Here is a 27,772-nt window from a genome sequence, read left to right as displayed (position 1 = left end):
GCTTTGCGTGTGCATTTCTTTCCCCTCTGATGATTTTCTTTCTTTTGCTGCGCTCACTCTCCCGATGGAGTGACGCGACTCCCGTCATGTTTTTTCTTGCTTCTCTCAGTCCCACACACACACGAGTGACTGTGCGCTGCGGGCCGCACTCACACACCGATGAAAGGGCTGAGGGGAGCAGCGACACGCGGATGACCCCATGAAATGTAATTGATGTGCGAACATATATGGAGGCCAGACGGTTGAAAGACATGTAAATATTAAGTTTCTTTGCGGGCAATGTATATACAGACAGTTTGGTGTGGCCACACGGCAGTCAGACGATTTTTTTATTATTTTTAAATTTGGGTGAAACAGTGATGGACGATTTTTTCAAATATAACTATTTTGTGCGATGGAGTTTATATAAGACGAAGGGGAACGTTTTTTTTTTTGTTTTAAATAGATTTTGTCTGGGTTGCCGCTGCCTGGGCTGCAGTGCAGTGATGAGTTTGAGCAGTCTTCTTCATGTTGTTTTCACCATGCAACTCTGCCGTACATGTTTGTGCGTCTCTCCACATACTCTGCTCCCTTTTTCTACTTCTTTTCTTTATGTTTCTGCAGGCACACACAACCAGACACACACACACAAGATGCACGTTGCAGTGGATTTGGATGCTTCTTTTGTAGTGCATGCTGGCAGTTGCGTGTGGCGGCTGTTGTCCTCTTCCGTGGCCATGAGCAGAAGGGAGGAGGGAGGGAGTGCGTAGCCGGAGTCCTTTTTCCTGTGGCTGCGTTGGGTTGGGCTCCGTGTTTCACTGAGGACTGGATGGCAGTGTGAATTTTGTAGCCGTGTCATTACTAACTGAGGGTCCGCTTGCGCCGTGTGTGTTGTGTGGTGGCCGCGGGGCTTTCGGCCACCTCCTTGGGGTTGTGGAAATGAACTGGGGGGAGATGGTGGTGGTGGATGCCGTCTCGTGGTGTGTGAACTGTGCTGCTGGGCCTGCTGCCCTCTCTTCATTTTGTCCACTCTCTCTCGCTGTATCCGCTGTGCTCTGTTTCTCTCCCTCTTGTTCCATTCTTTTTCTTCTGTCCCACAGATCAGTTCACTGAATTCAGCAAATATACTACGGGTGATGATGATGACGATGGTGACGGTGCGGCGCCGTGCGGTGTGCGCCGTGTTGTTCCTTGGGCTCTTGTGCTGCTGCTGCTCGTCCGTGTGCGTTACGGCGGCTGGGAGTCCTGGACATGTATCTGGTGATGCGGATACGGTGGTTGTGCCGGTGGATGTGTCGTGTCCTCAGAGTGACGGCAGCCTGAGCTATCGCGTGCGTGGGGGTGTGTGGGCGTGGACGAAGTGTTCTGCTGCCGGTGCTGAGGCTCAGTATGAGAATTATACGTTCAGTGGCTTTGATGTGCGCATGCATAGCCGAAATGGTGAGCTGGGTACTGTGTGTCATGTGGCCAATGCGGTGTACACATCTAACAACTGTGCTGCCAGCTGTGCAACGAAAGGGGAAGGGGTCACCGTTGCCTTCACGATGAATGTGACGACACATGAATACGCCGGCCTTTACGAATTGTGGTGGCGTCAATTTTCTTCCGACGGAACTATTCCTGCGCTTGCCCGGAGCAGCGATGCTGACCAGACGGGCATCTGCCACCCACCACCGCCCCGTGAAGGGAAGGATGAGAGAAAATCCGGTGGGACAACGGCGCCGCAAGTCAGTGCCGAGCCGTCACGTCAAAACGAGGGTGCGCGACAGTCTTCCGCTGCTGACGCACCCAACACCGTCGATCAGAGTCCCGCATCCAACACGGAGAGCAACACGTCTAGGAAAAAGCCTCGCACTGCAACCGATCCGAACGAAAACGTGGCTCCAACACCACCCAAGAGGAAGCCTAGCATTGCCATGAGTCGGAACATAGAAATGGATCCGAATGCATTCGTGACGAACACTGCGCCCGCCACCGCGTTGAGGATGGCAGTGGGCTCGAAGGATGCCCATAAGAGTGAAGCCGTTGACGGCAGCGGCGAGCACGTTCCTGGGGAAATTGCGGGAGGAATGAATGGTCACAACGTCCCCGGAACACCAAAACGGCATCAAGAAATGTGACCTTGCGCGATCTGGAGCGGCGTGAGTCCAGACGGCCGCCTCGCCCTGTTTGACGACGTGAATTTGATACCACGCGATTCAACTGGCGACCGCACTGCGCGTGTGTGCGTGTCTCTGGCGCTGTTGCTGCTGCTGCTGCTGGAACTGTGTGGAGTTGTGGTAGTCTTTCGAGCGAAAGAGGGTGGAATTGTGACTTCCCACGGGGGATATTTGCCGCATACTTTGCGCTTTTCATACCACTGTTTTTTCTCTTCTTTCTTAATGATTTACAGATCGCTTTTTAAACCTTTTTTCTTCTTTGTAATGTTCTTTTTGATGCTTTTTCCTCTGGAGTGATAAGTACCCTTTTTTTCTCCTCATTATTTAATATTCGGTTGATGTACACTGGAATGGGCGAAGTGTTTCCCTCTCTTGTGTGTTTCTTTTTTGTTGTTGCCCACACGCGGTGCCGGCTCCGCTGCTGTGCGTCCCACGGACTGCAGGAAAGGAGGATTGGAAGAAGAGGCCGGATGCCGTGTGAAATGAGAGGGATGTTTTGTGGGCTCGTGAAGCAGTACAATCAGTTTTTATTTTTACTTTAATTTCTTTTTATTGGTGCAGGCAATATGTATGTACAGAAACACAAGGTCGATTGATTGTGCTGCTTGGCGCATGAAATAAAAATTCTGCCGAATGAAATTTCTTCATTGTTTCCGGGAGCCCTGCCGGACACTCAAATTGTTTTTTGTTTTTTTCCTGCCTTTTTAGCTTTCTGTTTGCGGGGCGGTGTGCGAGTTCTGCAGTCGTACCAATTCCAACTGCCTCATTGTGTGTTTTTTGCTGCTGCTACCATTTGTTACTGTGCGGTGGCGGGGAGTTAGTTTGTGCTGAAGGCCACACGTAAGTGACGGGAGTGATGATGGCGATGATGACTGGCCGTGTGCTGCTGGTGTGTGCCCTCTGCGTGCTGTGGTGCGGTGCCGGCGGTGTTTATGCGAGGGACCTCGACAACAAGGCACTGGGTGGCTGCATGGTGTCGGGAGTGTTGGGTATGAATACATCGTATGTGCCGAACGGATGTAATAAATACATGCCGACGCCGCCTTTGCGGTCAGCATTGCCTATCCCTGCCATACAAGCCGAAGTTGGGCAGGTAAGTGTTACTCCTCCAGGTTCTGGTTCTGGTGGTGGAGGCGGAGGTTCTCCCGGTGCTCCTCCTGTTCCAGGTGGTGATGTTTCTCGTGTTCCCGCTGCTGGTGCTGGTGACTCTTCTGGAAGTGAAGGTGATTCTCTGGTCCCTTCTTCTCCTAGAGATTTTTCTTAGAGTGATGACACGGTGATGAAAAGCAGTGATTTATCCAATACGCATAGTGGATCCCAAGAAGAGGTGCTGCAACAAGAGGAAACAGAGACTCACAACCCCTCACCGTCCAAAGAACGGACACAGGAGGCACTCCCCGATGTACAGCAGCCACAAACCTCTGCTTCAGAAAATAGTAATACGGGTTGCGACGCTGAGGCGTCGAATTGCGGAAGTGAAGGAAAGTTGGAAAAGGCAAAAGCGGAAAAAGAGGACTCGGAGGCACCCAAAACACAAGAATCACCACCGACTCAACATAAAGAATCAAATGGCAATGAGGAGAACCCAACAGAAGCATCAAGTACGGAATCTCAGAATACGGAAACCCAACAAGAAATAAAACCGCCAGTGGATGAGAGTGACAGTACGGGCACCGATGCATCCATAGCGGTTGCCGCACAGAGTACATCGGCCGGCAGTCAAGAAGAAGCAACTGAGTCATCTTCCAATGGCAGTCATTCTCCACTTCAGGGGGAAGTATTCACTGGAACGGACACTCCCGAGAATGCTCCATCTCCGGGTGCCGCAGAAACAGAAAAACGCCAAGGAGAAAATGTGACGAAAGATGGCGACAGCGACAGCAGCCCCGCGGCCTCCCACACCACCTCCCCTCTTTTGCTTCTTCTTGCGTGTGCGGCTGCTGTGGTGGCCGCGTGAGAGTGAGTGAGAGAGAGCCGTGCACCGCCCGCACACACACTCGTCTTTCACTCACTCTCTGTGTGTGTCCCCTTGCATGGACCCTCGCCCTCACCCCACCCCACGAAGCACACACATAATGTGCCCATTGTATATATGCATGCACACCCATGCATGCCCGTTGGTGCTCTCTTTTGCACGACACGCACCGCTGCCGTCCTGCCTGGCTGCATGGGCGGAGCACCGTAACTGTTTCTGTTTTGTTTTCCATTGCTTTGAGTGGGCGACCTCTCTCTCTCTCCCTGTGTGTGTGTTTTGCTTTACGGGAGCAATGAGAGTGTGTGCGCTGGTCGTCCCACGCTTTGGCTTCCGTCATGTGTGTGTGTGTTTTTGTGGTACTCTGCTTGTGTTGTGGTTGAGTGCAGCCATTCCGCGGGCTGCGTGTGTGTGATGATATGAGTAATTTGCGTGTGCCATCCGCTTCTTTTTGCTGTTGTTTTCTTTGGATTTCCTTGTGCCTCACAGCTGCTTTGTAATTATAGGCGCTGACGAACACACAAGCACATGCGCACACGCACACCATGTGGCACACGCTGTGTAGCGGCGAGGCCGCTGGAAGGGCAAGCACAAGGTTGTGGCTGCGGACACTATGGGCCCCTGTGTGTTGGCGCTTGTGGTTGCCTTTGGCCACGCTCATATCCACCGTGTTGAAAGGGCCGGCGTGGTCGTGGGCCGGTGGAGAGATCAGCGGCGAACACGGTGAATTCCACGCCGTGGACTCACAGTAACCTTTTGGACAGTGGCGGTGCGGAAGAAACGGTCATGATCGTTGCCCCGTCGTCACGCTTGTTTTTGAGCATCCCGAGAGAAACAGTAAAAATATATTTGCACGCATGAGTCTTCCCATTCCCGCTTCAGGGCTGCCCATCGTAATGAGGTTGACGTGCGGTGGCGTTACCCCTATGAGCTGCTGGGATAGAAAGGGAGAGCGCTGTGCAAGTGGTGGCTGTTGCGTGGCCGGTCACACAAATACTGCGACACCACGAGGAGAGCAGACCAAACACTCCGCGTGCAGGGAGCGTTGCGGCCGATGAGGAATGCGTGCGACGGTGATGAACGTTTCCTCGACGACGGATTGACGGTTTTTCCCTTTGATGGAGTCGGTGCGCACGCGGTGTGTATGGCCGCCTCAGTGGCGTCCCCTGTTACTCCGCTGCTTGTGCCGCATCCTGACGCATCACTGGCACTAAAGTGTTTCCTGTTTCTACTCCCTCTTCTTTTTTTTTTTTTTTTTGCTTCTCTCCTCCCGCAGCCAGGCTGCACTGCTGCTGCTGCTGCTGCTACTCACACGAAACAAAGAAATGCAATTTACTCAAGCCATGTGCCAGCCACGCCACGCCACGCCGCTTCTCCCATTGGTGGTGTTGCTGCTGATGTACTGCGCCACTGGGCGTATTGCCGCTGCTGATCCCGCCACACAATACCGCTGTGGGTTTGACGAGATGATGAGGAGGAGCGGCCCGCTGCCGACTGCGGTGGTGCGTGAGGTGCCGCGCAAGGGACAGGGCGCGATGCAGGCGTACACCGTCGCCACACAGGATGACGACAGTGACTGGAGGCCGATCCGCATTGCGGTTTCCACGGAGGATTTGGAGAGCAATAAAAAAAGGAAGAAGATGTTCTGCGAAAAGGCTGGGGAAATATGCGAAACCGTCTTGGGGGAAAAGGTAGACTGCGAAGCAAGAGACATATTTTCGCAGGAAAAGAAACAATTGTACACTCAAAAGATTATCCCCGGTGCTGTCAAACTGCACGCTGAGCGGCTACTTGTGAAACCCACTGCTGATAAAATAACGGTTCCGAGGGGTCTGAATGAACCGTGTAACCACTTTAATCCTCCTAGTGAGCACATAAGAGACGGTGTGCCTGATGCTGACTTTATCATCTACGCCGCTGCTAGGCCATCAGGTACTAAAAGCAGGGCTGTTTGGGCGGCCACGTGTATCACATGGGATGATTCTCGTCCCTCTATTGGCGCCATGAACTTTGATCCAAATTACATGACTGACACGGCGTGGAGCGTTCGCGTTGCCGCACACGAACTTGCACATGCTCTTGGGTTCAGCCAAAGGAATATGGAAGAAAAGGGCATGTTGAACTCTGAATACATTGTGCGTGGGAGGAGTCGTTGGATGGTGGCGGGGAATCACGTTAAGGCGAAGACGCGAGCCCACTTTGGTTGTAAGACTCTCGAGGGAATGGAGCTGGAGGACGAAGATGGTGCATCGGCAAGAAAGATCCCTCACTGGAAGGAACGCCACGCGCGGGACGAGCTGATGGCTCCCACAGTCGGTGCCGGCTACTACACGGCTCTGACGATGGCGGTGTTCGCGGATATGGGGTACTACCGCGTGAATTGGAGCATGGCGGAGCCGATGAGCTGGGGCCACCGCAGTGGCTGCGACTTCCTGGAGAAGAAGTGCAGTGAAATGACAGATCTCCCCGCCAGGTATCCTCACATGTTCTGCGATGCTAATGACAATGAGACACTTCGCTGCACCTCTGACCGCCGTCACGTCGGGACGTGCACCGCAAACATCGTTGAAAACAAGGGGTATCCTGCGGAAAAGGACGTTTGCCCTGTTGTTTCTTCGTACTTTCACGAAACATCGTCTGGGACAAAGTACAATGCGTGCTCGGACGTGACTGTGACTTCTCTCCCTGGGTCGCTGACTGGCAGGGACTCGTGGTGCCTGGATGCGGAATTGGTGGAGACGAAGGACGGTAATGGCCATAAAAGCGTCAAGGGAGTGTGCGCGCAGGTGCTGTGTGAGGGGGGAACAGTGAAGGTGAAGTACAGTGGCAGCAATGATTTTGAGCCTTGCCCTGAGGGCTCTGTAATCTCAGTGACGTTGAATGGTTTTGAGCAAGGTGGAAAGATCAAGTGCCCCATGTACGGCGAGGTGTGCACCATTGCCGCCAACGGCAGCAGTATTGTCATTCCGAGCGTATTGGAGGATGATAAGCGGGACGAGCGAGGAGAGGAAGGAGAAGAGTCTGTGGCTGCTCCGGCGTTGTCTCCTGGAGCGGAAGCTCTTACAAAGGCGTCCCCTGCCGATTTGCCTGCTGAGGAGCACTCGTCTGAAGAGGGACCCAGTGAAGAAGCGTCCATTGCTGAAGCGTCCACTGCTGAAGCGTCCATTGCTGAGGCGTCTCCTCCAGGTAAAAATTCTGAAGCTCCAGTAGTGCAAGCGGCATCGAAGCAGCCTCAACAAGAAAGTGAAGCAGAACAAATGACAGCGGTGGAGGCATCTGCCACTACACAGCAAGTGCCGGCGAATTCATCGCAGGGAAGTGTGGGGAGGGCGACGGTTTCGAACATCCCTGCCGTTGGAGAAACAACGGGTGATGGCGGCACCGTGCGTGAGAGGAGGGTGCTGCCGCTGCTTTTCCTGCTGTTGGGACTGTGGGGGTTTGCCGCTCTGTGAGGAGTGACTGGCTGCCGCGTGGGACAATTGCGACCTCCCCTGCACAGAATTAGTTCCCCGGGAAAAATTTTCTCTGACAATTTTTTTGGTGTTTTTTGTGCGTATTTTGAATTCTTTTTTTTTTTCTGCTGCTTCTTTTTTTTCTTTTTTTGTTTTTTTTTTCTTTTGTTTTTTCTGTTTTGCTCCACTCTTCCTTCTTTTTTGATTTTGGGGGGCAATCACTATGGACGCTTTTTCCTTTCTACTCTTCCCTCTTTTTAAATTGTTTGTTGCCGCACTCTTCCTGTGAGGGGTGCCGTGTGTTTCCCGCCCAACTGCTCCACTCGCACACCCACCGACACGCTCATGACGACGGCCCTGTGCGCCTCGCCTGCTGCACGCATGAGGAGGGGCGGCGACGAACGGCGCGTTGAGGGAGCCGTGACGTGTGGGCGTGCGACGAGGGCCTGTGGGGCGGAGCACACATTTCTTTTCCTCTTGTTTTGTTTTTTATGCGTCCAGGGCTGGCAGACACCCGCAGCGCCACGCACACAGCCACACCCTGCCGCCGTGCTTTTCTTTTGTTTTTGTTTCTTTTTCTTTGTGGATGGATGTGTGCCGCCGCGTTTTTAATGGGTTTTGCTTTGCGTGTGCATTTCTTTCCCCTCTGATGATTTTCTTTCTTTTGCTGCGCTCACTCTCCCGATGGAGTGACGCGACTCCCGCCATGTTTTTTCTTGCTTCTCTCAGTCCCACACACACGAGTGACTGTGCGCTGCGGGCCGCACTCACACACCGATGAAAGGGCTGAGGGGAGCAGCGACACGCGGATGACCCCATGAAATGTAATTGATGTGCGAGCATATATGGAGGCCAGACGGTTGAAAGACATGTAAATATTTAAGTTTCTTTGCGGGCAATGCATATACAGACAGCTTGGTGTGGCCACACGGCAGTCAGACGATTTTTTTATTATTTTTAAATTTGGGTGAAGCAGTGATGGACGATTTTTTTAAATATAACTATTTTGTGCGATGGAGTTTATATAAGATGAGGGGGAAGGTTTTTTTTTTTTGTTTTAAATAAATTTTGTCTGGGTTGCCGCTGCCTGGGCTGCAGTGCAGTGATGAGTTTGAGCAGTCTTCTTCATGTTGTTTTCACCATGCAACTCTGCCGTACATGTTTGTGCGTCTCTCCACATACTCTGCTCCCTTTTTCTACTTCTTTTCTTTATGTTTCTGCAGGCACACACAACCAGACACACACACACAAGATGCACGTTGCAGTGGATTTGGATGCTTCTTTTGTAGTGCATGCCGGCAGTTGCGTGTGGCGGCTGTTGTCCTCTTCCGTGGCCATGAGCAGAAGGGAGGAGGGAGGGAGTGCGTAGCCCGAGTCCTTTTTCCTGTGGCTGCGTTGGGTTGGGCTCCGTGTTTCACTGAGGACTGGATGGCAGTGTGAATTTTGTAGCCGTGTCATTACTAACTGAGGGTCCGCTTGCGCCGTGTGTGTTGTGTGGTGGCCGCGGGGCTTTCGGCCACCTCCTTGGGGTTGTGGAAATGAACTGGGGGGAGATGGTGGTGGTGGGTGCCGTCTCGTGGTGTGTGAACTGTGCTGCTGGGCCTGCTGCCCTCTCTTCATGTTGTCTACTCTCTCTCGCTGTATCCGCTGTGCTCCGTTTCTCTCCCTCTTGTTCCATTCTTTTTCTTCTGTCCCACAGATCAGTTTACTGAATTCAGCAACTATACCACGGGTGATGATGATGATGACGATGGTGACGGTGCGGCGCCGTGCGGTGTGCGCCGTGTTGTTCCTTGGGCTCTTGTGCTGCTGCTGCTCGTCCGTGTGCGTTACGGCGGCTGGGAGTCCTGGACATGTATCTGGTGATGCGGATACGGTGTTTGTGCCGGTGGATGTGTCGTGTCCTCAGAGTGACGGCAGCCTGAGCTATCGCGTGCGTGGGGGTGTGTGGGCGTGGACGAAGTGTTCTGCTGCCGGTGCTGAGGCTCAGTATGAGAATTATGCGTTCAGTGGCTTTGATGTGCGCATGCATAGCCGAAATGGTGAGCTGGGTACTGTGTGTCATGTGGCCAATGCGGTGTACACATCTAACAACTGTGCTGCCAGCTGTGCAACGAAAGGGGAAGGGGTCACCGTTGCCTTCACGATGAATGTGACGACACATGAATACGCCGGCCTTTACGAATTGTGGTGGCGTCAATTTTCTTCCGACGGAACTATTCCTGCGCTTGCCCGGAGCAGCGATGCTGACCAGACGGGCATCTGCCACCCACCACCGCCCCGTGAAGGGAAGGATAAGAGAAAATCCGGTGAGGCAACGGCGCCGCAAGTCAGTGCCGAGCCGTCACGTCAAAACGAGGGTGCGCGACAGTCTGCCGCTGCTGACGCGCCCAACACCGTCGATCAGAGTCCCGCATCCAACACGGAGACCAACACGTCTAGGAAAAAGCCTCGCACTGCAACCGAACCGAACGAAAACGTGGCTCCAACACCGCCCAAGAGGAAGCCTAGCATTGCCATGAGTTGGAACATAGAAATGGATCCGAATGCATTCGTGACGAATACTGCGTCCGCCACCGCGTTGAGGATGGCAGTGGGCTCGAAGGATGCCCGTAAGAGTGAAGCCGTTGACGGCAGCGGCGAGCACGTTCCTGGGGAAATTGCGGGAGGAATGAATGGTCACAACGTCTCCGGAACACCAAAACGGCATCAAGAAATGTGACCCTGCGCGATCTGGAGCGGCGTGAGTCCAGACGGCCGCCTCGCCCTGTTTGACGACGTGAATTTGATACCACGCGATTCAACTGGCGACCGCACTGCGCGTGTGTGCGTGTCTCGGGCGTTGCTGCTGCTGCTGCTGGAACTGTGTGGAGTTGTGGTAGTCCTTCGAGCGAAAGAGGGTGGAATTGTGACTCCCCACGGGGGATATTTGCCACATACTTTGCGCTTTTCATACCACTGTTTTTTCTCTTCTTTCTTAATGATTTACAGATCGCTTTTTAAACCTTTTTTCTTCTTTGTTACTGTTTTTCCCTTTTTTCTTCTTTGTAATGTTCTTTTTGATGCTTTTTCCTCTGGAGTAATAAGTACCCTTTTTTTCTCCTCATTATTTAATGTTCGGTTGATGTACACTGGAATGGGCGAAGTGCTTCCCTCTCTTGTGTGTTTCTTTTTTGTTGTTGCCCACACGCGGTGCCGGCTCCGCTGCTGTGCGTCCCACGGACTGCAGGAAAGGAGGATTGGAAGAAGAGGCCGGATGCCGCATGAAATGTGAGGGATGTTGTGTGGGCTCGTGAAGCAGTACAATCAGTTTTTATTTTTACTTTAATTCCTTTTTATTGGTGCAGGCAATATGTATGTACAGAAACACAAGGTCGTTTTATTGTGCTGCTTGGCGCATGAAATAAAAATTCTGCCGAATGAAATTTCTTCATTGTTTCCGGGAGCCCTGCCGGACACTCAAATTGTTTTTTGTTTTTTTCCTGCCTTTTTAGCTTTCTGTTTGCGGGGCGGTGTGCGAGTTCTGCAGTCGTACCAATTCCAACTGCCTCATTGTGTGTTTGTTGCTGCTGCTACCATTTGTTACTGTGCGGTGGCGGGGAGTTAGTTTTTGCTGAAGGCTGCACGCAAGTGACAGGAGTGATGATGGCGATGATGACTGGCCGTGTGCTGCTGGTGTGTGCCCTCTGCGTGCTGTGGTGCGGTGCCGGCGGTGTTTATGCGAGGGACCTCGACAACAAGGCACTGGGTGGCTGCATGGCGTCGGGAGTGTTGGGTATGAATGCATCGTATGTGCCGAACGGATGTAATAAATACATGCCGACGCCGCCTTTGCGGTCAGCATTGCCTATCCCTGCCATACAAGCCGAAGTTGGGCAGGTAAGTGTTACTCCTCCAGACTCTGGTTCTGGTGGTGGAGGCGGAGGTTCTCCCGGTGCTCCTCCTGTTCCAGGTGGTGCAGCAGCTCCTTCTGGCCCTGCTGTTCCAGGTGTTCCTGCCGTTCCTAATGCTGGTGACTCTTCTGGAAGTGAAGGTGATTCTCCTCGTCCTGCTGCTGGAGATCTTCATTCTCAGAGTGATGACGCGGTGATCACAAGCAGTGATTTATCCAATACGCATAGTGGATCCAGAGAAGAAGTGCTGCAACAAGAGGAAACAGAGACTCACAACCCCTCACCGTCCAAAGGATTGAAACAGGAGGCACTCCCCGATGTACAGCAGCCACAAACCTCTGCTTCAGAAAATAGTAAAACGGGTTGCGACGCTGAGGCGTCGAATTGCGGAAGTCAAGGAAAGTTGGGAAAGGCAACGATGGAAAAACAGGATTTGGAGGAATCCAAAACACAAGAATCACCACCGACTAAACATAAAGAATCAAATGGCAATGAGGAGAACCCAACAGAAGCATCAAGTACGGAATCTCAGAATACGGAAACCCAACAAGAAATAAAAACGCCAGTGGATGAGAGTGACAGTACGGGCACCGATGCATCCATAGCGGTTGCCGCACAGAGTACATCGGCCGGCAGTCAAGAAGAAGCAACTGAGTCATCTTCCAATGGCAGTCATTCTCCACTTCAGGGGGAAGTATTCACTGGAACAGACACTCCCGAGAATGCTCCATCTCCGGGTGCCGCAGAAACAGAAAAACGCCAAGGAGAAAATGTGACGAAAGATGGCGACAGCGACAGCAGCACCGCGGCTTCCCACACCACCTCCCCTCTTTTGCTTCTTCTTGTTGCGTGTGCGGCTGCTGTGGTGGCCGCGTGAGAGTGAGTGAGAGAGAGCCATGCACCGCCCGCACACACACTCGTCCTTGTCTCTGTGTGTGTCCCCTTGCATGGACTCTCGCCCTCACCTCATCCCACGAAGCACACACATAATGTGCCCATTGTATATATGCATGCACACCCATGCAGGCCCGTTGGTGCTCTCTTTTGCACCACACGCACCGCTGCCGTCCTGCCTGACTGCATGGGCGGAGCACCGTAACTGTTTCTGTTTTGTTTTCCATTGCTTTGAGTGGGCGACCTCTCTCTCTCTCTCTCTCTCTCCCTGTGTGTGTGTTTTGCTTTACGGGAGCAATGAGAGTGTGTGTGCTGGTCGTCCCACGCTTCGGCTTTTTGTTTTGTTTTTCATTGTTTTGTGGTTGAGAGCACCCATTCCGCGGGCTACGTGTGTGTGATGATATGAGTAATTTCCGTGAGTGCTATCCGCTTCTTTTTGCTGTTGTTTTCTTTGGATTTCCTTGTGCCTCACAGCTGCTTTGTAATTATAGGCGCTGACGAACACACAAGCACATGCGCACACGCACACCATGTGGCACACGCTGTGTAGCGGCGAGGCCGCTGGAAGGGCAAGCACAAGGTTGTGGCTGCGGACACTATGGGCCCCTGTGTGTTGGCGCTTGTGGTTGCCTTTGGCCACGCTCATATCCACCGTGTTGAAAGGGCCGGCGTGGTCGTGGGCCGGTGGAGAGAGCAGCGGCGAACACGGTGAATTCCACGCCGTGGACTCACAGTAACCTTTTGGACAGTGGCGGTGCGGAAGAAACGGTCACAATGATCGTTGCAACGCCGTTACGCTTGTTTTCGAGCATCCCGAGAGAAACAGTAAAAATATATTTGCACGCATGAGTCTTCCCATTCCCGCTTCAGGGCTGCCCATCGTGATGAGGTTGCCGTGCGGTGGCGTCACCCCCATGAGCTGCTGGGATAGAAAAGGAGAGCGCTGTGCAAGTGGTGGCTGTTGCGTGGCCGGTCACACAAATACTGCGACACCACGAGGAGAGCAGACCAAACACTCCGCGTGCAGGGAGCGTTGCGGCCGATGAGGAATGCGTGCGACGGTGATGAACGTTTCCTCGACGACGGATTGACGGTTTTTCCCTTTGATGGAGTCGGTGCGCACGCGGTGTGTATGGCCGCCTCTGTGGTCCCCTGTTACTCCGCTGTTTGTGCCGCATCCTGACGCATCACTGGCACTAAACTGTTTCCTGTTTCTCCTCCCTCTTCTTTTTTTTTTTTGCCTCTCCTCCCACAGCCAGGCTGCACTGCTGCTGCTGCTGCTGCTACTCACACGAAACAAAGAAATGCAATTTACTCAAGCCATGTGCCAGCCACGCCACGCCACGCCGCTTCTCCCATTGGTGGTGTTGCTGCTGATGTACTGCGCCACTGGGCGTATTGCCGCTGCTGATCCCGCCACACAATACCGCTGTGGGTTTGACGAGATGATGAGGAGCGGCCCGCTGCCGACTGCGGTGGTGCGTGAGGTGCCGCGCAAGGGACAGGGCGCGATGCAGGCGTACACCGTCGCCACACAGGATGACGACAGTGACTGGAGGCCGATCCGCATTGCGGTTTCCACGGAGGATTTGGAGAAGAAACGTAATAAAAAGAAGACGTTCTGCGAAAAGGCTGGGGAAACATGCGAAACCGTCTTGGGGGAAAAGGTAGACTGCGAAGCAAGAGACATATTTTCGCAGGAAAAGAAACAATTGTACACTGAAAATATTATCCCCGGTGCTGTCAAACTGCACGCTGAGCGGCTACTTGTGAAACCCACTGCTGATAAAATAACGGTTCCGAGGACTCTGAATGAACCGTGTAACCACTTTAATCCTCCTAGTGAGCACATAAGAGACGGTGTGCCTGATGCTGACTTTATCATCTACGCTGCTGCTAGGCCATCAGGTACTAAAAGCAGGGCTGTTTGGGCGGCCACGTGTATCACATGGGATGATTCTCGTCCCTCTATTGGCGCCATGAACTTTGATCCAAATTACATGACTGACACGGCGTGGAGCGTTCGCGTTGCCGCACACGAACTTGCACATGCTCTTGGGTTCAGCCAAAGGAATATGGAAGAAAAGGGCGTGTTGAACTCCGAATACATTGTGCGTGGGAGGAGTCGTTGGATGGTGGCGGGGAATCACGTTAAGGCGAAGACGCGAGCCCACTTTGGTTGTAAAACTCTCGAGGGAATGGAGCTGGAGGACGAAGATGGTGCATCGGCAAGAAAGATCCCTCACTGGAAGGAACGCCACGCGCGGGACGAGCTGATGGCTCCCACAGTCGGTGCCGGCTACTACACGGCTCTGACGATGGCGGTGTTCGCGGATATGGGGTACTACCGCGTGAATTGGAGCATGGCGGAGCCGATGAGCTGGGGCCACCGCAGTGGCTGCGACTTCCTGGAGAAGAAGTGCAGTGAAATGACAGATCTCCCCGCCAGGTATCCTCACATGTTCTGCGATGCTACTGACAATGAGACACTTCGCTGCACCTCTGACCGCCGTCACGTCGGGACGTGCACCGCAAACATCGTTGAAAACAAGGGGTATCCTGCGGAAAAGGACGTTTGCCCTGTTGTTTCTTCGTACTTTCACGAAACATCGTCTGGGACAAAGTACAATGCGTGCTCGGACGTGACTGTGACTTCTCTCCCTGGGTCGCTGACTGGCAGGGACTCGTGGTGCCTGGATGCGGAATTGGTGGAGACGAATGATAACAGCAAACATAAAAGCGTCAGGGGAGTCTGCGCGCAGGTGTCGTGTGAGGGGGGGACAGTGAAGGTGAAGTACCTCGGCAGCAGTGATTTTCAGCCTTGCCCCGAGGACACTCAAATCTCAGTGACATTGAATGGTTCTAAGCAAGATGGGAAGATCAAGTGCCCCACGTACGGCGAGGTGTGCACCATTGCCGCCAACGGCAGCAGTATTGTCATTCCGAGAGCGTTGGAGGATGATAAGCGAGAGGAGCGAGGAGAAGAAGGAGAAGCGGCTGTGGTTGCTCCGGCGTTGTCTCCTGGAGCGGAAGCTCGTACAAAGGCGTCCCCTGCCGATTTGCCTGCTGAGGAGCACTCGTCTGAAGAGAGACCCAGTGAAGAAGCGTCCACTGCTGAAGCGTCCATTGCAGAAGCGTCCATTGCAGAAGCGTCCACTGCAGAAGCGTCCACTACTGAAGCGTCCATTGCTGAAGCGTCCATTGCAGAAGCGTCCACTGCAGAAGCGTCCACTACTGAAGCGTCCATTGCTGAGGCGTCCACTGCAGAAGCGTCCATTGCAGAAGCATCTCCTCCAGGTAAAAATTCTGAAGGTCCAGTAGTGCAAGCGGCATCGAAGCAGCCTCAACAAGAAAGTGAAGCAGAACAAATGACAGCGGTGGAGGCATCTGGCACTACACAGCAAGTGCCGGCGAATTCATCGCAGGGAAGTGTGGGGAGGGCGACGGTTTCGAACATCCCTGCCGTTGGAGAAACAACGGGTGATGGCGGCACTGTGTGTGAGAGCAGGGCGGTGCCGCTGCTTTTCCTGCTGTTGGGACTGTGGGGGTTTGCCGCTCTGTGAGGAGTGACTGGCTGCCGCGTGGGACAATTGCGACCTCCCCTGCACAGAATTAGTTCCCCGGGAAAAATTTTCTCTGACAATTTTTTTGGTGTTTTTTGTGCGTATTTTGAATTCTTTTTTTTTTTCTGCTGCTTCTTTTTTTTCTTTTTTTGTTTTTTTTTTCTTTTGTTTTTTCTGTTTTACTCCACTCTTCCTTCTTTTTTGATTTTGGGGGGCAATCACTATGGACGCTTTTTCCTTTCTACTCTTCCCTCTTTTTAAATTGTTTGTTGCCGCACTCTTCCTGTGAGGGGTGCCGTGTGTTTCCCGCCCAACTGCTCCACTCGCACACCCACCGACACGCTCATGACGGCGGCCCTGTGCGCCTCGCCTGCTGCACGCATGAGGAGGGGCGGCGACGAACGGCGCGCTGAGGGAGCCGTGACGTGTGGGCGTGCGACGAGGGCCTGTGGGGCGGAGCACACATTTCTTTCCCTCTTGTTTTGTTTTATTGCTGCCAGGGCTGGCAGACACTCGCAGCGCCACGCACACAGCCACACCCTGCCGCCGTGCTTTTCTTTTGTTTTTGTTTCTTTTTCTTTGTGGATGGGTGTGTGCCGCCGCGTTTTTAATGGGTTCTGCTTTGCGTGTGCATTTCTTTCCCCTCTGATGATTTTCTTTCTTTTGCTGCGCTCACTCTCCCGATGGAGTGACGCGACTCCCGTCATGTTTTTTCTTGCTTCTCTCAGTCCTACACACACGAGTGACTGTGCGCTGCGGGCCGCACTCACACGCCGATGAAAGGGCTGAGGGGAGCAGCGACACGCGGATGACCCCATGAAATGTAATTGATGTGCGAACATATATGGAGGCCAGACGGTTGAAAGACATGTAAATATTTAAGTTTCTTTGCGGGCAATGTATATACAGACAGTTTGGTGTGGCCACACGGCAGTCAGACGATTTTTTTATTATTTTTAAATTTGGGTGAAGCAGTGATGGACGATTTTTTTAAATATAACTATTTTGTGCGATGGAGTTTATATAAGATGAGGGGGAAAGTTTTTTTTTGTTTTAAATAAATTTTGTCTGGGTTGCCGCTGCCTGGGCTGCAGTGCAGTGATGAGTTTGAGCAGTCTTCTTCATGTTGTTTTCACCATGCAACTCTGCCGTACATGTTTGTGCGTCTCTTCACATGCTCTGCTCCCTTTTTCTACTTCTTTTCTTTATGTTTCTGCAGGCACACACAACCAGACAAACACACACAAGATGCACGTTGCAGTGGATTTGAATGCTTCTTTTGTAGTGCATGCTGGAAGTTGCGTGTGGCGGCTGTTGTCCTCTTCCGTGGCCATGAGCAGAAGGGAGGAGGGAGGGAGTGCGTAGCCGGAGTCCTTTTTCCTGTGGCTGCGTTGGGTTGGGCTCCGTGTTTCACTGAGGACTGGATGGCAGTGTGAATTTTGTAGCCGTGTCATTACTAACTGAGGGTCCGCTTGCGCCGTGTGTGTTGTGTGGTGGCCGCGGGGCTTTCGGCCACCTCCTTGGGGTTGTGGAAATGAACTGGGGGGAGATGGTGGTGGTGGATGCCGTCTCGTGGTGTGTGAACTGTGCTGCTGGGCCTGCTGCCCTCTCTTCATTTTGTCCACTCTCTCTCGCTGTATCCGCTGTGCTCTGTTTCTCTCCCTCTTGTTCCATTCTTTTTCTTCTGTCCCACAGATCAGTTCACTGAATTCAGCAAATATACTACGGGTGATGATGATGACGATGGTGACGGTGCGGCGCCGTGCGGTGTGCGCCGTGTTGTTCCTTGGGCTCTTGTGCTGCTGCTGCTCGTCCGTGTGCGTTACGGCGGCTGGGAGTCCTGGACATGTATCTGGTGATGCGGATACGGTGGTTGTGCCGGTGGATGTGTCGTGTCCTCAGAGTGACGGCAGCCTGAGCTATCGCGTGCGTGGGGGTGTGTGGGCGTGGACGAAGTGTTCTGCTGCCGGTGCTGAGGCTCAGTATGAGAATTATACGTTCAGTGGCTTTGATGTGCGCATGCATAGCCGAAATGGTGAGCTGGGTACTGTGTGTCATGTGGCCAATGCGGTGTACACATCTAACAACTGTGCTGCCAGCTGTGCAACGAAAGGGGAAGGGGTCACCGTTGCCTTCACGATGAATGTGACGACACATGAATACGCCGGCCTTTACGAATTGTGGTGGCGTCAATTTTCTTCCGACGGAACTATTCCTGCGCTTGCCCGGAGCAGCGATGCTGACCAGACGGGCATCTGCCACCCACCACCGCCCCGTGAAGGGAAGGATGAGAGAAAATCCGGTGAGGCAACGGCGCCGCAAGTCAGTGCCGAGCCGTCACGTCAAAACGAGGGTGCGCGACAGTCTGCCGCTGCTGACGCGCCCAACACCGTCGATCAGAGTCCCGCATCCAACACGGAGACCAACACGTCTAGGAAAAAGCCTCGCACTGCAACCGAACCGAACGAAAACGTGGCTCCAACACCGCCCAAGAGGAAGCCTAGCATTGCCATGAGTTGGAACATAGAAATGGATCCGAATGCATTCGTGACGAATACTGCGTCCGCCACCGCGTTGAGGATGGCAGTGGGCTCGAAGGATGCCCGTAGGAGTGAAGCCGTTGACGGCAGCGGCGAGCACGTTCCTGGGGGAATTGCGGGAGGAATGAATGGTCACAACGTCTCCGGAACACCAAAACGGCATCAAGAAATGTGACCCTGCGCGATCTGGAGCGGCGTGAGTCCAGACGGCCGCCTCGCCCTGTTTGACGACGTGAATTTGATACCACGCGATTCAACTGGCGACCGCACTGCGCGTGTGTGCGTGTCTCGGGCGTTGCTGCTGCTGCTGCTGGAACTGTGTGGAGTTGTGGTAGTCCTTCGAGCGAAAGAGGGTGGAATTGTGACTCCCCACGAGGGATATTTGCCGCATACTTTGCGCTTTTCATACCACTGTTTTTTCTCTTCTTTCTTAATGATTTACAGATCGCTTTTTAAACCTTTTTTCTTCTTTGTTACTGTTTTTCCCTTTTTTCTTCTTTGTAATGTTCTTTTTGATGCTTTTTCCTCTGGAGTGATAAGTACCCTTTTTTTCTCCTCATTATTTAATATTCGGTTGATGTACACTGGAATGGGCGAAGTGCTTCCCTCTCTTGTGTGTTTCTTTTTTGTTGTTGCCCACACGCGGTGCCGGCTCCGCTGCTGTGCGTCCCACGGACTGCAGGAAAGGAGGATTGGAAGAAGAGGCCGGATGCCGTGTGAAATGTGAGGGATGTTGTGTGGGCTCGTGAAGCAGTACAATCAGTTTTATTTTTACTTTAATTTCTTTTTATTGGTGCAGGCAATATGTATGTACAGAAACACAAGGTCGATTGATTGTGCTGCTTGGCGCATGAAATAAAAATTCTGCCGAATGAAATTTCTTCATTGTTTCCGGGAGCCCTGCCGGACACTCAAATTGTTTTTTTGTGTTTTTTCCTGCCTTTTTTTAGCTTTCTGTTTGCGGGGCGGTGTGCGAGTTCTGCAGTCGTGCCAATTCCAACTGCCTCATTGTGTGTTTGTTGCTGCTGCTACCATTTGTTACTGTGCGGTGGCGGGGAGTTAGTTTGTGCCGAAGGCTGCACGCAAGTGACAGGAGTGATGATGGCGATGATGACTGGCCGTGTGCTGCTGGTGTGTGCCCTCTGCGTGCTGTGGTGCGGTGCCGGCGGTGTTTATGCGAGGGACCTCGACAACAAGGCACTGGGTGGCTGCATGGCGTCGGGAGTGTTGGGTATGAATACATCGTATGTGCCGAACGGATGTAATAAATACATGCCGACGCCGCCTTTGCGGTCAGCATTGCCTATCCTTGCCATACAAGCCGAAGTTGGGCAGGTAAGTGTTACTCCTCCAGACTCTGGTTCTGGTGGTGGAGGCGGAGGTTCTCCCGGTGCAGCCGCTCCTGTTCCAGGTGGTGCAGCAGCTCCTTCTGGCCCTGCTGTTCCAGGTGTTCCTGCTGTTCCTAATGCTGGTGACTCTGTTCCTGGTCCTGCTGCTGGTGGTGGTCCTCCTGCTGCTCCTGCTACCGATTCTCCTCGTCCTGCTGCTGGAAGGGAAAGTGATTCTCTGGTCCCTTCTTCTCCTAGAGACATTTCTTCTCAGAGTGATGACACGGTGATCACAAGCAGTGATTTATCCAATACGCATAGTGGATCCAGAGAAGAAGTGCTGCAACAAGAGGAAACAGAGACTCACAACCCCTCACCGTCCAAAGGATTGGCACAGGAGGCACTCCCCGATGTACAGCAGCCACAAACCTCTGCTTCAGAAAATAGTAAAACGGGTTGCGACGCTGAGGCGTCGAATTGCGGAAGTCAAGGAAAGTTGGGAAAGGCAACGATGGAAAAACAGGATTTGGAGGAATCCAACACAGCAGAATCACCACCGACTAAACATAAAGAATCAAATGGCAATGAGGAGAACCCAACGGAAGCATCAAGTACGGAATCTCAGAATACGGAAGCCCAACAAGAAATAAAAACGCCAGTGGATGAGAGTGACAGTACGGGCACCGATGCATCCATAGCGGTTGCCGCACAGAGTACATCGGCCGGCAGTCAAGAAGAAGCAACTGAGTCATCTTCCAATGGCAGTCATTCTCCACTTCAGGGGGAAGTATTCACTGGAACAGACACTCCCGAGAATGCTCCATCTCCGGGTGCCGCAGAAACAGAAAAACGCCAAGGAGAAAATGTGACGAAAGATGGCGACAGCGACAGCAGCCCCGCGGCCTCCCACACCACCTCCCCTCTTTTGCTTGTTGTTGCGTGTGCGGCTGCGGTGGTGGCCGCGTGAGAGTGAGTGAGAGAGAGCCGTGCACCGCCCGCACACACACTCGTCTTTCACTCACTCTCTGTGTGTGTCCCCTTGCATGGGCTCTCGCCCTCACCTCATCCCACGAAACACACACATAATGTGCCCATTATATATATGCATGCACACCCATGCAGGCCCGTTGGTGCTCTCTTTTGCACCACACGCACCGCTGCCGTCCTGCCTGGCTGCATGGGCGGAGCACCGTAACTGTTTTTTTGTTTTTTTTTGTTTTTCATTGCTTTGACTGGGCGACCTCTCCCTCTCTCTCTCTCTCCCTGTGTGTGTGTTTTGCTTTACGGGAGCAATGAGAGTGTGTGCGCTGGTCCTCCCACGCTTCTTCTTTTTGTTTTGTTTTATTGTCTTACTTGTGTTGTGGTTGAGTGCACCCATTCCGCGGGCTGCGTGTGTGTGATGATATGAGTAATTTCCGTGAGTGCTATCCGCTTCTTTTTGCTGTTGTTTTCTTTGGATTCCCTTGTGCCTCACAGCTGCTCCGTAAGTATAGGCGCTGACGAACACACAAGCACATGCGCACACGCACACCATTTGGCACACGCTGTGTAGCGGCGTGACCGCTGGAAGGGCAAGCACAAGGTTGTGGCTGCGGACACTATGGGCCCCTGTGTGTTGGCGCTTGTGGTTGCCTTTGGCCACGCTCATATCCACCGTATTGGAAGGGCGGCGTGGTCGTGGGCCGGTGGAGAGAGCAACGGCGAACACGGTGACTTCCACGCCGTGGACTCACAGTAACCTTTTGGACAGTGGCGGTGCGGAAGAAACGGTCATGATCGTTGCCCCGCCGGCACGCTTTTTATTGAGTACCCCGAGGGGAGAGCAGTGAAAGAAGATCCGTCCGCATGACTCTTTGCATCCCCGCTTCAGGGCTGTCCATCGTAATGAGGTTGCCGTGCGGTGGCGTCACCCCTATGAGCTGCTGGGATAGAAAAGGAGAGCGCTGTGCAAGTGGTGGCTGTTGCGTGGCCGGTCACACAAATACTGCGACACCACGAGGAGAGCAGACCAAACACTCCGCGTGCAGGGAGCGTTGCGGCCGATGAGGAATGCGTGCGACGGTGATGGACGTTTCCTCGACGACGGATTGACGGTTTTTCCCTTTGATGGAGTCGGTGCGCACGCGGTGTGTATGGCCGCCTCTGTGGTCTCCTGTTACTCCGCTGTTTGTGCCGCATCCTGACGCATCACTGGCACTAAACTGTTTCCTGTTTCTCCTCCCTCTTCTTTTTTTTTTTTGCCTCTCCTCCCACAGCCAGGCTGCACTGCTGCTGCTGTTGCTGCTACTCACACGAAACAAAGAAATGCAATTTACTCAAGCCATGTGCCAGCCACGCCACGCCACGCCGCTTCTCCCATTGGTGGTGTTGCTGCTGATGTACTGCGCCACTGGGCGTATTGCCGCTGCTGATCCCGCCACACAATACCGCTGTGGGTTTGACGAGATGATGAGGAGGAGCGGCCCGCTGCCGACTGCGGTGGTGCGTGAGGTGCCGCGCAAGGGACAGGGCGCGATGCAGGCGTACACCGTCGCCACACAGGATGACGACAGTGACTGGAGGCCGATCCGCATTGCGGTTTCCACGGAGGATTTGGAGAGCAATAAAAAAAGGAAGAAGATGTTCTGCGAAAAGGCTGGGGAAACATGCGAAACCGTCTTGGGGGAAAAGGTAGACTGCGAAGCAAGACACATATTGTCGAATGAAAAGAAACAACTGTACACTGAAAATATTATCCCCGGTGCTGTCAAACTGCACGCTGAGCGGCTACTTGTGAAACCCACTGCTGATAAAATAACGGTTCCGAGGGGTCTGAATGAACCGTGTAACCACTTTAATCCTCCTAGTGAGCACATAAAAAACGGTGTGTCTGATGCTGACTTTATCATCTACGCTGCTGCTAGGCCATCAGGTACTAAAAGCAGGGCTGTTTGGGCGGCCACGTGTATCACATGGGATGATTCTCGTCCCTCTATTGGCGCCATGAACTTTGATCCGAATTACATGACTGACACGGCGTGGAGCGTTCGCGTTGCCGCACACGAACTTGCACATGCTCTTGGGTTCAGCCAAAGGAATATGGAAGAAAAGGGCGTGTTGAACCCTGAATACATTGTGCGTGGGAGGAGTCGTTGGATGGTGGCGGGGAATCACGTTAAGGCGAAGACGCGAGCCCACTTTGGTTGTAAGACTCTCGAGGGAATGGAGCTGGAGGACGAAGATGGTGCATCGGCAAGAAAGATCCCTCACTGGAAGGAACGCCACGCGTGGGATGAGCTGATGGCTCCCACAGTCGGTGCCGGCTACTACACGGCTCTGACGATGGCGGTGTTCGCGGATATGGGGTACTACCGCGTGAATTGGAGCATGGCGGAGCCGATGAGCTGGGGCCACCGCAGTGGCTGCGACTTCCTGGAGAAGAAGTGCAGTGAAATGACAGATCTCCCCGCCAGGTATCCTCACATGTTCTGCGATGCTAATGACAATGAGACACTTCGCTGCACCTCTGACCGCCGTCACGTCGGGACGTGCACCGCAAACATCGTTGAAAACAAGGGGTATCCTGCGGAAAAGGACGTTTGCCCTGTTGTTTCTTTGTACTTTCACGAAACATCGTCTGGGACAAAGTACAATGCGTGCTCGGACGTGACTGTGACTTCTCTCCCTGGGTCGCTGACTGGCAGGGACTCGTGGTGCCTGGATGCGGAATTGGTGGAGACGAATGATAACAGCAAACATAAAAGCGTCAAGGGAGTGTGCGCGCAGGTGTCGTGTGAGGGGTAAACAGTGAAGGTGAATTACAGTGACAGCAGTGATTTTCAGCCTTGCCCTGAGGGCTCTGTAATCTCAGTGACGTTGAATGGTTTTGAGCAAGATGGAAAGATCAAGTGCCCGAAGTACGTCGAGGTGTGCACCATTGCCGCCAACGGCAGCAGTATTGTCATTCCGAGAGCGTTGGAGGATGATAAGCGGGACGAGCGAGGAGAGGAAGGAGAAGAGTCTGTGGTTGCTCCGGCGTTGTCTCCTGGAGCGGAAGCTCTTACAAAGGCGTCCCCTGCCGATTTGCCTGCTGAGGAGCACTCGTCTGAAGAGGGACCCAGTGAAGAAGCGTCCACTGCTGAAGCATCTCCTCCAGGTAAAAATTCTGAAGGTCCAGTAGTGCAAGCGGCATCGAAGCAGCCTCAACAAGAAAGTGAAGCAGAACAAATGACAGCGGTGGAGGCATCTGCCACTACACAGCAAGTGCCGGCGAATTCATCGCAGGGAAGTGTGGGGAGGACGACGGTTTCGAACATCCCTGCCGTTGGAGAAACAACGGGTGATGGCGGCACCGTGCGTGAGAGGAGGGTGCTGCCGCTGCTTTTCCTGCTGTTGGGACTGTGGGGGTTTGCCGCTCTGTGAGGAGTGACTGGCTGCCGCGTGGGACAATTGCGACCTCCCCTGCACAGAATTAGTTCCCCGGGAAAAAATTTCTCTGACAATTTTTTTGGTGGTTTTTGTGCGTATTTTGAATTCTTTTTTTTTTTCTGCTGCTTCTTTTTTTTTTCTTGTTTAGTTCTTCTTTCTTTTGTTTTTTCTGTTTTACTCCACTCTTTTTTCTTTTTTGATTTTCGGGGGCAATCACTATGGACGCTTTTTCCTTTCTACTCTTCCCTCTTTTTAAATTGTTTGTTGCCGCACTCTTCCTGTGAGGGGTGCCGTGTGTTTCCCGCCCAACTGCTCCACTCGCACACCCACCGACACGCTCATGACGACGGCCCTGTGCGCCTCGCCTGCTGCACGCATGAGGAGGGGCGGCGACGAACGGCGCGCTGAGGGAACCGTGACGTGTGGGCGTGCGACGAGGGCCTGTGGGGCGGAGCACACATTTTTTTTCCTCTTGTTTTGTTTTTTATGCGTCCAGGGCTGGCAGACACCCGCAGCGCCACGCACACAGCCACACCCTGCCGCCGTGCTTTTCTTTTGTTTTTGTTTCTTTTTATTTGTGGATGGGTGTGTGCCGCCGCGTTTTTAATGGGTTTTGCTTTGCGTGTGCATTTCTTTCCTCTCTGATGATTTTCTTTCTTTTGCTGCGCTCACTCTCCCGATGGAGTGACGCGACTCCCGTCATGTTTTTTCTTGCTTCTCTCAGTCCCACACACACGAGTGACTGTGCGCTGCGGGCCGCACTCACACGCCGATGAAATGGCTGAGGGGAGCAGCGACACGCGGATGACCCCGTGAAATGTAATTGATGTGCGAACATATATGGAGGCCAGACGGTTGAAAGACATGTAAATATTTAAGTTTCTTTGCGGGCAATGTATATACAGACAGTTTGGTGTGGCCACACGGCAGTCAGACGATTTTTCTATTATTTTTAAATTTGGGTGAGACAGTGATGGACGATTTTTTTAAATATAACTATTTTGTGCGATGGAGTTTATATAAGACGAAGGGGAACGTTTTTTTTTTTGTTTTAAATAGATTTTGTCTGGGTTGCCGCTGCCTGGGCTGCAGTGCAGTGATGAGTTTGAGCAGTCTTCTTCATGTTGTTTTCACCATGCAACTCTGCTGTACATGTTTGTGCGTCTCTCCACATACTCTGCTCCCTTTTTCTACTTCTTTTCTTTATGTTTCTGCAGGCACACACAAACAGACACACACACACAAGATGCACATTGCAGTGGATTTGAATGCTTCTTTTGTAATGCATGCTGGCAGTTGCGTGTGGCGGCTGTTGTCCTCTTCTGTGGCCATGAGCAGAAGGGAGGAGGGAGGGAGTGCGCAGCCCGAGTCTTTTTTCCTGTGGCTGCGTTGGGTTGGGCTCCGTGTTTCACTGAGGACTGGATGGCAGTGTGAATTTTGTAGCCGCGTCATGGATGGATGAGGGTCCGCTTGCGCCGTGTGTGTTGTGTGGTGGCCGCGGGGCTTTCGGCCACCTCCTTGGGGTTGTGGAAATGAACTGGGGGGGATGGTGGTGGTGGATGCCGTCTCGTGGTGTGTGAACTGTGCTGCTGGGCCTGCTGCCCTCTCTTCTTGTTGTCCACTCTCTCTCGCTGTATCCGCTGTGCTCCGTTTCTCTCCCTCTTGTTCCATTCTTTTTCTTCTGTCCCACAGATCAGTTCACTGAATTCAGCGACTCTACTACGGGTGATGATGATGACGATGATGACGGTGCGGCGCCGTGCGGTGTGCGCCGTGTTGTTCCTTGGGCTCTTGTGCTGCTGCTGCTCGTCCGTGTGCGTTACGGCGGCTGGGAGTCCTGGACATGTATCTGGTGATGCGGATACGGTGGTTGTGCCGGTGGATGTGTCGTGTCCTCAGAGTGACGGCAGCCTGAGCTATCGCGTGCGTGGGGGTGTGTGGGCGTGGACGAAGTGTTCTGCTGCCGGTGCTGAGGCTCAGTATGAGAATTATACGTTCAGTGGCTTTGATGTGCGCATGCATAGCCGAAATGGTGAGCTGGGTACTGTGTGTCATGTGGCCAATGCGGTGTACACATCTAACAACTGTACTGCCAGCTGTGCAACGAAGGAGGAAGGGGTCACCGTTGCCTTCACGATGAATGTGACGACACATAAATACGCCGGCCTTTATGAATTGTGGAAGAATCAATTTTCTTCCGATGGAACCATCCATCCGCCTGCACGGAGCAGCGATGCTGACCAGACGGGCATCTGCCACCCACCACCGCCCCGTGAAGGGAAGGATGAGAGAAAATCCGGTGAGGCAACGGCGCCGCAAGTCAGTGCCGAGCCGTCACGTCAAAACGAGGGTGCGCGACACTCTGCCGCGGCTGACGCACCCAACACCGTCGATCCGAGTCCCGCATCCAACACGGAGACCACCATGTCCGAGACGAACCCCAAAGACACCGACGATAATGAAAAACACAGTGTTGAAGAGGACGGTGTTTCCGGAGAAGGCAAGGAAGCCTTTGTGTCCCCAGCCGAAGAAGAAAACAGCGAGCATGATGCGGACGATGTGGATGAAAAAACGAGCGTGCACGATGCGGACGATGTGGACGAAAGAACGAGCGTGCACGATGCGGACGATGCGGACGGCAGCGACATCATCGCCGTGTGTGTGCGTACACCACTGCTGCTGCTGCTTCTACTGCTGGTGACTGCCTTTGCCTCTGCCACTGCGTGCTGAGGTGTGAGCGTTCTGGCGGGGCAGCTCGTACCGAGTGTGTGTACGCGGACTGTACTCGCCGCCCCTGTGGAGGAGCCTCCCAACAGCTCTGAGGGGCGTTCCCTATGTGTGTGTGCTTTTTTCTTTTTTATATGTATGATTTCCTTTTTTATATATTCAATTTCTTTTTGCGAGTGTTTCTTTTTAACTTGACTATATGTTGTTCTTGCTTCATTCTTGTTTAACTCTTGCATTATTTTTCCCCTCTGCCATTCTTTGCGCCTTTCTGCGAGCAAATTTCTTCTTTCTCTTGTTGTTTTTTTCTTCAATAAAACGTGGTGCAGGTCTCGTCATTTTGCCTCTTGTGTGTTACCCGAGCGAGAGACGAGGCCCAGGGCACCGGAATGTGTGGGCATGAGTGTGGCCGGTCAATCGTTTGTTCGTTTTTTATGCCACAAAAATGCTCACGCCGTCGAAGAAAAACGCGCCCTGCTGAAATTACTTTTTGGGGGAGTCTTGCGGGACTTTCCCACCGGGAATCTTTTTTTTTTTTTTTTTTTTTTTCTTTTCTTTCCTTTTTTTTTTTTTTTTTTTTTTACTCTTATCGCTGGTGTTCTTGACAGAAAAAAAAAAAAGGGGAGGGTGGAGGCTGTTCACTACCGCATACCTTTTATTTTTCTTATTTTTCTTTTTTTTTTTTTGGTGGTGGGAGTATTTTGGGGCCGGAACTCAACAACAAAAAGAAGAAGGAGGGGTGCGGAAAGCAAAAAGAAATCACAGAAAACACATCAAGTCAACAAGGGCGACTAGGAAGAAGTGACGGAAGGAGGAATAGTGAGACAGAGAGAGAGAGAGAGAGAGAGTGTGTGTGTGTGT

At 52.8% G+C, this 27,772-nt stretch overlaps 8 protein-coding genes and 2 pseudogenes across 8 annotated transcripts, besides 27 other annotated features; all 10 read left to right on the top strand.

The window, feature by feature from the left end:
• Nucleotides 1–2,514: part of a sequence feature (areas not merged during assembly with more than two copies in the genome that could not be assigned to a particular haplotype) that runs on past the window's edge.
• Nucleotides 324–346: a sequence feature (AT_rich).
• On the top strand, nt 1,116–2,099 carry Tc00.1047053506289.200 (uncharacterized protein; the record flags this gene model as incomplete). The annotated part of the gene is made up of 1 exon (XM_813456.1): nt 1,116–2,099. The coding sequence occupies one exon, from the start codon at nt 1,116–1,118 to the stop codon at nt 2,097–2,099; it is 984 nt and encodes a 327-aa protein (XP_818549.1).
• Nucleotides 2,515–3,290: a sequence feature (heterozygous, non-Esmeraldo-like haplotype).
• Nucleotides 2,995–4,095, top strand: Tc00.1047053506289.180 (annotated as a pseudogene).
• Nucleotides 3,291–3,429: a sequence feature (areas merged during assembly that could not be assigned to a particular haplotype. This can correspond to areas where the two haplotypes were merged or to regions with more than two copies in the genome that were merged during assembly.).
• Nucleotides 3,430–7,118: a sequence feature (areas not merged during assembly with more than two copies in the genome that could not be assigned to a particular haplotype).
• Nucleotides 5,397–5,419: a microsatellite.
• Nucleotides 5,436–7,562, top strand: Tc00.1047053506289.170 (surface protease GP63, putative; the record flags this gene model as incomplete). The annotated part of the gene is made up of 1 exon (XM_813455.1): nt 5,436–7,562. The coding sequence occupies one exon, from the start codon at nt 5,436–5,438 to the stop codon at nt 7,560–7,562; it is 2,127 nt and encodes a 708-aa protein (XP_818548.1).
• Nucleotides 7,119–7,823: a sequence feature (heterozygous, Esmeraldo-like haplotype).
• Nucleotides 7,674–7,743: a sequence feature (A-rich).
• Nucleotides 7,824–10,844: a sequence feature (areas not merged during assembly with more than two copies in the genome that could not be assigned to a particular haplotype).
• Nucleotides 8,505–8,527: a sequence feature (AT_rich).
• Nucleotides 8,605–8,632: a sequence feature (AT_rich).
• Nucleotides 9,181–10,284, top strand: Tc00.1047053506289.160 (uncharacterized protein; the record flags this gene model as incomplete). The annotated part of the gene is made up of 1 exon (XM_813454.1): nt 9,181–10,284. The coding sequence occupies one exon, from the start codon at nt 9,181–9,183 to the stop codon at nt 10,282–10,284; it is 1,104 nt and encodes a 367-aa protein (XP_818547.1).
• Nucleotides 10,845–11,939: a sequence feature (heterozygous, non-Esmeraldo-like haplotype).
• Nucleotides 11,205–12,332, top strand: Tc00.1047053506289.150 (mucin-associated surface protein (MASP), putative; the record flags this gene model as incomplete). The annotated part of the gene is made up of 1 exon (XM_813453.1): nt 11,205–12,332. One exon carries the CDS (start codon nt 11,205–11,207, stop codon nt 12,330–12,332), a length of 1,128 nt encoding a protein of 375 aa, XP_818546.1.
• Nucleotides 11,940–19,187: a sequence feature (areas not merged during assembly with more than two copies in the genome that could not be assigned to a particular haplotype).
• Nucleotides 12,594–12,619: a microsatellite.
• Tc00.1047053506289.140 (surface protease GP63, putative) lies at nt 13,456–15,912 on the top strand (the record flags this gene model as incomplete). The annotated part of the gene is made up of 1 exon (XM_813452.1): nt 13,456–15,912. One exon carries the CDS (start codon nt 13,456–13,458, stop codon nt 15,910–15,912), a length of 2,457 nt encoding a protein of 818 aa, XP_818545.1.
• Nucleotides 13,615–13,637: a microsatellite.
• Nucleotides 16,024–16,093: a sequence feature (A-rich).
• Nucleotides 16,854–16,876: a sequence feature (AT_rich).
• Tc00.1047053506289.130 (uncharacterized protein) lies at nt 17,644–18,627 on the top strand (the record flags this gene model as incomplete). Its single annotated transcript, XM_813451.1, has 1 exon — nt 17,644–18,627. The coding sequence occupies one exon, from the start codon at nt 17,644–17,646 to the stop codon at nt 18,625–18,627; it is 984 nt and encodes a 327-aa protein (XP_818544.1).
• Nucleotides 19,188–20,357: a sequence feature (heterozygous, Esmeraldo-like haplotype).
• Tc00.1047053506289.120 (mucin-associated surface protein (MASP), putative) lies at nt 19,551–20,747 on the top strand (the record flags this gene model as incomplete). The annotated part of the gene is made up of 1 exon (XM_813450.1): nt 19,551–20,747. One exon carries the CDS (start codon nt 19,551–19,553, stop codon nt 20,745–20,747), a length of 1,197 nt encoding a protein of 398 aa, XP_818543.1.
• Nucleotides 19,844–20,001: a microsatellite.
• Nucleotides 20,358–26,128: a sequence feature (areas not merged during assembly with more than two copies in the genome that could not be assigned to a particular haplotype).
• On the top strand, nt 21,887–24,181 carry Tc00.1047053506289.110 (annotated as a pseudogene).
• Nucleotides 24,293–24,385: a sequence feature (A-rich).
• On the top strand, nt 25,916–26,917 carry Tc00.1047053506289.94 (mucin-like glycoprotein, putative; the record flags this gene model as incomplete). The annotated part of the gene is made up of 1 exon (XM_813461.1): nt 25,916–26,917. One exon carries the CDS (start codon nt 25,916–25,918, stop codon nt 26,915–26,917), a length of 1,002 nt encoding a protein of 333 aa, XP_818554.1.
• Nucleotides 26,129–27,772: part of a sequence feature (heterozygous, Esmeraldo-like haplotype) that runs on past the window's edge.
• Nucleotides 26,861–26,916: a microsatellite.
• Nucleotides 27,438–27,493: a microsatellite.
• Nucleotides 27,565–27,597: a microsatellite.
• Nucleotides 27,733–27,759: a microsatellite.
• Nucleotides 27,759–27,772: part of a microsatellite that runs on past the window's edge.

This window comes from Trypanosoma cruzi, genomic scaffold (assembly GCF_000209065.1).
Source record: "Trypanosoma cruzi strain CL Brener 1047053516405 genomic scaffold, whole genome shotgun sequence".
Taxonomy (NCBI): domain Eukaryota; phylum Euglenozoa; class Kinetoplastea; order Trypanosomatida; family Trypanosomatidae; genus Trypanosoma; species Trypanosoma cruzi.
The sequence above is the reverse complement of the archived record's forward strand: the minus strand, read 5'-3'. Positions and strand labels throughout refer to the sequence as shown.